Source organism: Budorcas taxicolor, chromosome 15 (assembly GCF_023091745.1).
Source record: "Budorcas taxicolor isolate Tak-1 chromosome 15, Takin1.1, whole genome shotgun sequence".
In the NCBI taxonomy this organism is placed as follows: Eukaryota; Metazoa; Chordata; class Mammalia; order Artiodactyla; family Bovidae; genus Budorcas; species Budorcas taxicolor.
This window is the reverse complement of record NC_068924.1, coordinates 46,730,309-46,739,885: the sequence shown is the minus strand read 5'-3', so window position 1 is coordinate 46,739,885 and position 9,577 is coordinate 46,730,309. Positions and strand designations below refer to the sequence as shown.

At 42.0% G+C, this 9,577-nt stretch overlaps 1 protein-coding gene across 1 annotated transcript; it reads left to right on the top strand.

Moving 5' to 3' along the window:
• Positions 1 to 236: 236 nt before the first annotated feature.
• On the top strand, positions 237 to 1,187 carry LOC128060721 (olfactory receptor 52D1-like). Its single transcript, XM_052653096.1, has one exon. The coding sequence runs from the start codon at positions 237 to 239 to the stop codon at positions 1,185 to 1,187; it is 951 nt and encodes a 316-aa protein (XP_052509056.1).
• The last annotated feature ends 8,390 nt before the right edge of the window (positions 1,188 to 9,577 follow it).

Sequence of the window (9,577 nt, the reverse complement as noted above, 5' to 3'; positions counted from 1 at the left end):
AGAAATGGAGAGGTTTCACTGTAAGATGAAAATCTTAGAAGTGGGCATATTAGTTACAAAGCTATTTTAATTACTCAGGAAAGAAATGAGGAAGGCATGACGTGGAGTAGAACTGGTAGAAATGGAAGAAAGGTATGAAATTAAAGATTTGTAGGAGAAATAGATTGTTTCTAGGATGAATTTATTTCACCTTATAATAGCTTTTGGGAAGGTAAAGCCTGATTCTCTGCATCAGTATGGTTTCTGCATCTGTCCCCAATGACACTAGCTTCCATCCTTCCACATTTATTCTACTTGGAATCCCTGGGATGAGAGACCAGCACATTTGGGCTGCCATCCCCTTCTGCTCCATGTATATCCTTGCTCTGGTTGGCAATGGGACTATCCTCTACATCGTTATGAAGGAGAGAACTCTGCACGAGCCAATGTACCTCTTCCTGTGCCTGCTGTCTATCACTGACCTGGTACTTTGTTCAACCACTTTGCCCAAAATGCTAACACTCTTCTGGCTTAAGTCCCACAGAATATCCTACCAAGGCTGCCTCACCCAGATGTTTTTTGTGCATACAATCTTTGCCACAGAATCAGCTGTTCTGCTGGCCATGGCTTTTGACCGCTACGTGGCTATCTGCCGTCCACTTCATTATGCATCCATCCTCAACGCCATGGTGATTGGGAAGATTGGTCTGGCATGTGTGGTCCGTGCCATTCTCTTTGTTTTCCCCTTTGTCATCCTCATAGAACGCCTACCTTTCTGTGGACATCACATCATCCCTCACACCTACTGTGAACATATGGGTATTGCCAAACTGGCCTGTGCCAGCATCAGGCCCAACACTATTTATGGTCTCGCTGTGGCGCTTTCAGTCACTGGCATGGACGTGGTCCTCATCGCCACTTCCTATGGCCTGATCCTGCGGGCTGTGTTGCGCCTGCCCTCGAAGGATGCCCAGTTCCGAGCATTTAGCACTTGTGGAGCTCATATATGTGTGATTCTTGCATTCTATGTACCTGCCTTTTTTTCCTTTTTCACCCACCGTTTTGGCCAGCAAGTACCTCCTCACGTGCATATTGTACTTGCAAACCTCTATCTCCTTGTGCCCCCTGTTCTCAACCCCTTGGTCTACGGCATTAACACCAAACAGATCCGCCTGAGAATATTTGACTTTTTTATGGGGAGAAGATAGTTAACTCTCTCCGTAACCCAAGGAAGAACTGGTAAAGCTGTAATTAATTTTCTACTTTCTCAAACATCTCTTATCCTTATACTAGAAGTTGCTGTTTCTGCCAATCCTGGCAAGCCAGTTGTTGTTCAGTCACTAGGTTGTGTCTGACTATGATAGCATGAACTGCAGCACACCAGGCTTCCCTGTCTGTCCTTCGCTATCTCCTGGAGTTTTCTCAAACTCATGTCCTTTGAATTGATGATATCATACAACCATCTCATTCTTTTTTGTTTCCTTCTCCTCCTGCCCTCAATCTTTCCCAGCATCAGGGCCTTTTCCAATGAATTGGCTGTTTGCATCATGTGGCCAAAGTATTGGAGCTTCAGCTTCAGCAACAATCCTTCCAATGAACATTCAGGATTGTTTTCCTTTAGGGCTGACTGGTTTGATCTTTTTGCAGTTCAAGGGACTGGAGTTTTCTCCAGCACCACAATGAGAAAGGATCAGTTCTTCAGTGGTCAGCCTTCTTTATGGTCCAACTCTTATATCCATTCATGACTATAGGAAAATCCATAGCTTTGACTATCAGAAAAGTGATATCCCTGATTTTTAATATAATGTCTAAGTTTGTTATAGATTTTCTTCCAAGGAGCAAGCATCTGTTAATTTTGTGGCTATAGTCACCTTCTGCAGTGATTTTAGAGCCCAAGAAAATAAAACCTGCCACTGTTTTCACTTTTTCCCAACCCATTTGCCAATGAAGTGATGGGACCAGATGCTATGATCTTAGTATTTTGACTGTTGAGTTTTAAGCCAATTTTTCCACTCTCCTCTTTCACCTTCATCAGGAGGCTCTTTAGTTCCTGTGTTTTTTCTACCATTAAGGTAGTGTCATCTGCATATCTGAAGTCATTGATATTTCTCCCAGCAATCTTGATTCTAGCTTGTGATTCATCCAGCCAGGCATTCACATGATGCACTCTGTATATAAGTTAAATAAGCAGGCTGACAATATACAGCCTTGACATACTCAGTTCCATGCCCAGTTCCAACAGTTGTTTCTTGCTCTGCCTATAGTTTTCCCAGGAGCCAGGTAAGGTGGTCTGTTATTCCCGTCTCTTAAAGAATTTTCCACAGTTTGTTGTGATCCACACAGTCACAGCAAGTCAGTACCATGTATTATCTGAGAGGTTTTGAAGAACAACTCATTTACACCTGCTAAATATATAGAAAATTATTTCCCTAGAATGTTATTATATGGCCTGTTCATGGGCCTATAGGTCTTGAATCTTCTTAGGAAAAGATCGGGAAGCAATATACTAACTTTGAATTGGTAGTGAGAACCATGGAAAGTTATTCTTTCTACATAAGAAATCCTATGTGCTGGAAGTAGATAAAAAGTGGTCAAAAAAGAACTATTGACTTATAGTCAGCCCCAAGGAACTGAGAATAACACACACACACACATACACACACTGATTAATTGATTGTTTACACTTTCTTTGATCAAGAGTGTTTGCAAGAGTGTTTGTCAGTCCTAGGTCAGAGATGGCTGTCAGAGGGCAGGATCTTTTGGATCTGGAATTAGATTTGAAAGAGATGAAGATGACTGCTGGGTGCTTTATTGTGAGAAATCTGGAAGCACATATATCAGTGGGAAAGCCACAGCACAGGTTTCTCAACAAATTACTTCAAAGTGACACTTTGTTGCTAATATATTTACTTTATGACCAATGACCTTTGCATTTTCCTGATATTGTCAGAGCGATTAAGTTTTACATGCCAATTATTTTGTGGGTCATTATGGACACATCCTGATATTTTCTTTATCTCATATAAGCAACAACATATTGTGTATCTTAGAAACTCCAGGACATAGAGTTTTCGGCTTATGTTATCCAAATTGACATAATAGAACAATGAAAAGAAATAGAGCCTTACGATCATAAAGGAAGAAAGACAAATGTCACTACTAACGAATGACAGGATTTTTCTACAGAGAAAATCCCTAAGCCTCTAGAGACGGATTTTTAAAACTAATGATATTTCTAGAAATTTGCTGAGCTCAAAGTAAATAAATAAAATCACAAACTAAAACATTTTTATGTAAAGCCACCATTAAAGTAAATAAATGAAATCACAAACTAAAACATTTTTATGTAAAGCCACCATTAGGAATGCATATTTTTAAATTTATGGCAGTAGCAACAAAATCTGTGGTATTTAACAGAAATGTGCCTGGTCTCTATGTTAAACAATTAAGAAAGTAATTGAGATATATTTGAAAAAATAAAAAAGAATATACAGATCACCCTGTGGAAAGCCAGGTCCTGTAACTGATTCTCCTGACTCCAAGACTTGAGCTTCAGAGGTTTGTCCCAGACACATTCCAGAGAATTTTGTACCAGAACTCGGATGCACCGTCCAGCTGACTACTGATAAATGCCTGAACGCTGTTTCGGAAGAGGCCCTTCTCCCGTCAGCTACCCTGTCTCTCATCAATTAGAAGAGTTGGATGTGGGGGGAGGCAGGAGCCCAGGGACATGCGTGCTTGGTTTCTACGGACCCTTCTTGCCATATGGGACTCACAGTGTGCCCCCTGGCCCCACCCAGCCTGTCCTCTTCTCCTACAGCTTTAAAACCTTACTACTTTTATTTAAAGAGGAACCGGGTTGGAGCAAGTGGCTTCCCCTGTCCTGAACACCTTGCATTCCCTGTGGGGGACACAGGAGGCACAGAGGGTAGGGGAGTGGTGCATGAACACCTTCTCCCCGGGGCTTGGGGACATCTTCCTGGCAACATGGCAACAGGCCGAATGTGCAAACTAAGCCGAATGCCTGCCAGGCAGCCAGAGGTCTGGGTGAAGGCTGACTCCCTTGCTCAGCTCAGGGGCGCCTGCCCTAGGCCAGCCTGCCATCCCTGGAGCAGGGGGCCACCTCCCAGGGTCCATTCCTGGTTCAGGGTGCCCAGGCGTGTGGCGGGAGGCTCACCTTGAAGAGTCCTTGTCCCAAGCGCTGAGACTCTGAGGGCTGGAAGGTAGCTGAGCAGCCGTGCATTGTAGGAGGCAGGGCCACCATGGATCCCAACGGCCAGGAATCGGCGTGGGAATCTCTGTATGCTGGGTGCACTCGGGGTCTCAGCCTCCCTGGACTTCTCAGATGGCCCTCCTCTTCCCAAAGCTATTGATGGAGCTTCTCTGGGATTGTTTGCCAAACCCCACGTTAGACTCCAAGGGTCCAAGACCATTTCCATCTGAACACGTTTTCCTTTTCGGTAGGACCTAGTGGTTTTGTTGTTTTTTTTCCATCCAGCACCACACCATGCTTCTGAAGGCCACATTTCGTCTTTCCCCATCACTACACTGAAGTAGTACAGTTGTACAGTTCCCAATCTTGCCTTGGCTTGCTTGGATAAAACTTTGTATGTATTTTATAAGACATAGATTCTATATTGTAATGATGCCCTATGCAAAAAGAAAAAAAAATTAATGAAACTGTAAATTTTATTGTTTTAATGTGTATGCATGTTTAGTGAAGTTTACATTTTGAAATAAAATTTATGATTCATTATTTTAAAAATTAAAAAGAATATATATTATGAAATTCATGGATATGAAAAATGGTAAAATAGGAAAAAATAGAAATAATGAAAGATATTATCTTAATAAAAGATAATTAAATGTAAGGCATATCTTTCTAATAATGAAAGATAAGGCGTGCACTTATCAGAAGAAATATAGACAAAATTTTTTTTATAAAATCAACCTCAACCATATCAGTACTAAGAAAAAGGCAATGAAAACCACTTTTACACTCCTTAAATTGGCATATTCTTAGAATAAAAATCAGAAAATACTAAAAATTAGTGAGGATATAGAGAAATAGCAATAATTATGCATTACTAATGGGATATTAAATGTGCATCCACTGGTTTCAAGATCAACTGAAAATATTTAGCAAAGTTACAGATATGCATATTTTACAAACCAAAAATTTCACTCCTCAATATTATCCTTTGAGTCACACTGCACAAGTGACAGATATGTTTAAATAAGAATATTAACTACCATTTATTTTGGCATTATTATCTTCAAATGCTTGTTTTTACAGTTGAATTTCAGAATCATTTTGGCAAGATTTCAAATAAAATAAATCATTAAAATGTGTTTGGATTTGCCATTAATTTATAAATTCATTTAATAAGTTATAGCCTTTAAATAGTTGTGCTGGATTCCCTTGTGGTACAGTGGATAGGAGTCTGCCCGTCAATGCAGGGGAAATGGGTTCAATCCCTAGTCCAGGAGGATTCGACATGGCTTGGAAAAGCTGAGCCCGTGTGCCACAGTTACTCAGTCCATGGTCTAGAACATTTGAGCTCCAACTGTTGAGTCCAAGTGCCACAAACTACTGAAGCCCAAATGCCCTGGAAGCTGTGCTCCACAAGACAAGCCACCACATTGTGGAACCCTTGCACCACAACAAAGAGTAGTGCCTGATCTTGGCAACTAGATAAAGCCCATGTGCAGCAATGAAGACCCAGCGCAACCAATAAATAAATGAATAAATAAATTGTTTTTAAAGTTTTGCTTTTGGTGTCTGTATATATGGAAAACAAAAGCAAGTAAAATTTCACAAACTAGGATACATATTTAGCTAATATTTAAATGACACTATTTGCTTATTCATTCATTCATTCATTTGGCAATTATACCCACTATGTACCATGAAACTAGAGATCTCTTCAAGAAAATTAGAGATACCAAGGGAACATTTCATGCAAAGATGGGCTCGATAAAGGGCAGAAATGGTATGGACCTAACAGAAGCGGAAGATATTAAGAAGAGATGGAAAGAATACACACAAGAACTGTACAAAAAAGAGATTCACGACCCAGAGACTCACAATGGTGTGATCACTCACCTAGAGCCAGACATCCTGAAATATGAAGTCCAGTGGGCATTAGAGCGCATCACTAAGAACAAAGTTAGTGGAGGGGATGGAATTCCAGTTGAGCTATTTGAAATCCTGAAAGACGATGCTGTGAAAGTGCTGCACTCAATATGCTAGCAAATTTGGAAAACTCAGCAATGGCCACAGGACTGGAAAAAAGGTCAGTTTTCTTTCCAGTCCCAAAGAAAGGCAATGCCAAAGAATGCTCTAACACACAATTGCACTCATCTCACATGCTAGTAAAGTAATGCTCAAAATTTTCCAAGCCAGGCTTCAGTAGTATGTGAACCGTGAACTTCCAGATGTTCAAGCTGGTTTCAGAAAAGGCAGAGGAACCAGAGATCAAATTGCCAACATCCGCTAGATCATCGAAAAAGCAAGAGAGTTCCAGAAAAACATCTATTTCTGCTTTATTGACTATGCAAAGGCCTTTGACTGTGTGGGTCACAATAAACTGTGGAAAATTCTGAAAGAGATGGGAATACCAGACCACCTGACCTGCCTCTTGAGAAATCTGTATGCAGGTCAGGAAGCAGCAGTTAGAACTGGACATGAAACAACAGACTGGTTCCAAATAGCAAAAGGAGTACGTCAAGGCTGTATATTGTCGCCCTGTTTATTAACTTCTATGCAGAGTACATCATGAGAAATGCTGGACTGGATGAAGCACAAGCTGGAATCAAGATTGGGAGAAATATCAATAACCTCAGATACGCAGATGACACCACCCTTATGGCAGAAAGTGAACAACTAAAGAGCCTCTTGATGAAAGTGAAAGAGGAGAGTGAAAAAGTTGGCTTAAAGCTCAACATTCAGAAAACGAAGATCATGACATCTGGTCACATCACCTCATGGCAAATAGATGGGAAAAAAATGGAAACAGTGACAGATTTTATTTTGGGGGGCTTCCAAAATCACTGCAGATGGTGACTGCAGCCATGAAATTAAAAGATGCTTGCTCCTTGGAATAAAAACTATGACCAACCTAGAGAACATATTAAAAAGCAAAAGCATTCCTTTGCCAGCAAAGATCCATCTAGTCAAAGCTATGGTTTTTCCAGTAGTCATGTATAGATGTGAGAGTTGGATTATAAAGAAAGCTGAGCACTGAAGAATTGATGTTTTTGAACTGTGGTGTTGGAGAAGACTCTCAAGAGTCCCTTGGACTCCAAGGGGATCCAACCAGTCCATCCTAAAGGAGATCAGTCCTGAATATTCATTGGAAGGACTGATGTTAAAGCTGAATCTCCAATCCTTTGGCCTTCTGATATGAAGAACTGACTCAGAAAAGACCCTGATTCTGGGAAAGGTTGAAGATGGGAGGAGAAGGGGTCAACAGAGGATGATTTGGGTGGATGACATCACCTACTCAATGGGCATGAGTTTGAGTAAACTCTGGGAGTTGGTGATGGACAGGGAGACCTTGTGTGCTGCATTCTGTGGGGTTGCAGAGAGTTGGACACGACTGAGCGACTGAACTCACTAATGTGCCATGTGCTGTGCTGTGCTTATCTCAGTCGTGTCTGACTCTTTGCAACTCCATGGACTGTAGCCCACCAGGCTCCTCTGTCCATGGAGATTCTCCAGGCAAGAATACTGTAGTGGATTGCCACGCCCTCCTCAAGGGGATCTTCCCAACCCAGTGATTAACCCAGGGCTCCAGCATTGCAGACAGATTCTTTACCATTTGCACCATCAGGGAAACGCAAGAATACTGGAGTAGGTAGCCAATCTCTTCTCCAGGGGATCTTCCCAACCCAGTAATTGAGCTGGGATCTCCTACTTGCAGGCAGATTCTTTACCAGCTGAGCTACCAGGGAAGCCTACTATGTGGCGTATATGATGTTAATGAGAGGGACACACTATTTGCAGAGAAATCAGATGGGGCTATTATCCCAGAGTGGTGGAATTATCCAGAAAGTTAAGATGAAAAGTTTTGACTAAAATAAAAATCCTCTGGTTGATAATAGAAGGTGCTTTTGGAATTGGGGGCATACTATGAAGAAAGGTTTCTTTAGTAATTGTGTTCAGGTATTTGACAGGCCTGAGGATAAAATAATGACAGGCCCAAGACTAGGAAGAAATGGTTATTTTTGGTTATTACCTGTCATTCAGGACCACCATGGGACATAGAGAAAAACAAATGACTGAGCTCAAGATTTCTGCATGTTATTAGAGTCACAGCTTTCTGTAGGGGAAGCTGTGTGGATCTGTCTATGAGCAGGTGCGTCTATGTTTGCCCTTAGGGTGATGCAGTGGTAAAGAATCTGCCTGCCAATGCAGGTGATACAAGAGATGTGGGTTAGATCCCTGGGTCAGGATGATTTCTTGAAGTAGGAAATGGCAACCCACTCCAGTATTCCTGCTTGGAAAATTCCATGGAGAGAGGAACCTAGTGATCAACAGTCCATGGGGTCGCACAAAGTTGGACATGACTGAGCAACTAAGCACATAAGTACGTTGATGTACTCTTTCTACTGATGTACTACTGACCCAGCACATTAATTTTGTCACTCACATTCCTCTGCCGTTGTTTCACTCTTGTTGACACCTGACTGTGAACAAAGTCTCCCTGCAGAGCCTGTCTGCAGGCAGAACTTGCACCTCGTCAGGATTTAGAACCTGGCTCCCTGAGCCCCATTTCTGATACATCTTTGAAAGATTTTTATGATGGTTTTGTTCTGTCTTGTGCATTTTGCAATGGACTTGGAGAGATACTTTTGAAGACTTTAATAATTTGCTTTCTTTGGAACCATGAGAAAGGAAACACGGTCACATCTGGACTCAGAGATTGATAGGATACTGAGACAGAAGAGGCTGTGGGTGCTGAGCGAAGGAGGTGGTATCGAAGAAAATGCCCTGGAGACTGTTTGGATCAAAACTATTAACCTGAGAAAAAAGTTAGAGTGAAGTCAGAAAGCACTGAGGGACAGACAGAACTTGAGACTACTAACACCATTTTACCAGGGTCTCAACAACAGGGTTTGTGCCTCTGGCTATTTCATGCGCTTGAATACTTGAGCCAGGAAGCAAAGTCTCCCTGGTTCTCAAATGCTCACATGTGTGGGGTATCCAAACGGCAAAGCCCTAATCTAGTTCCAGATTCAGATTTAACTTCACCCCCCATCTCCAAGATCCCTTGGAGAAGGGAATAAGGACCCACTCCAGTACTCTTGCCTGGGAAATCCCATGGATGGAGGAGCCTGGCAGACTATACTCCATGGGGTCGCAAGAGTCAGACACAACTGAGTGACTTCACTTTCACTTTCCCCTCTCTCAAGCTCCTCTAGCACTGCCAAAAACAGGGTTATTCCCAACATCCCTAAGGTCTACCAGCATTATCTTTTGGGAGTTCAGGGCAACCTCCAGCATCAATCTTACAATTAACACCAATAGTGTGCATGTTTAGGGGATGAAGGAGTAACGAAGAGCTAATTTTGGACACCCTGGGGTCCTTTACTT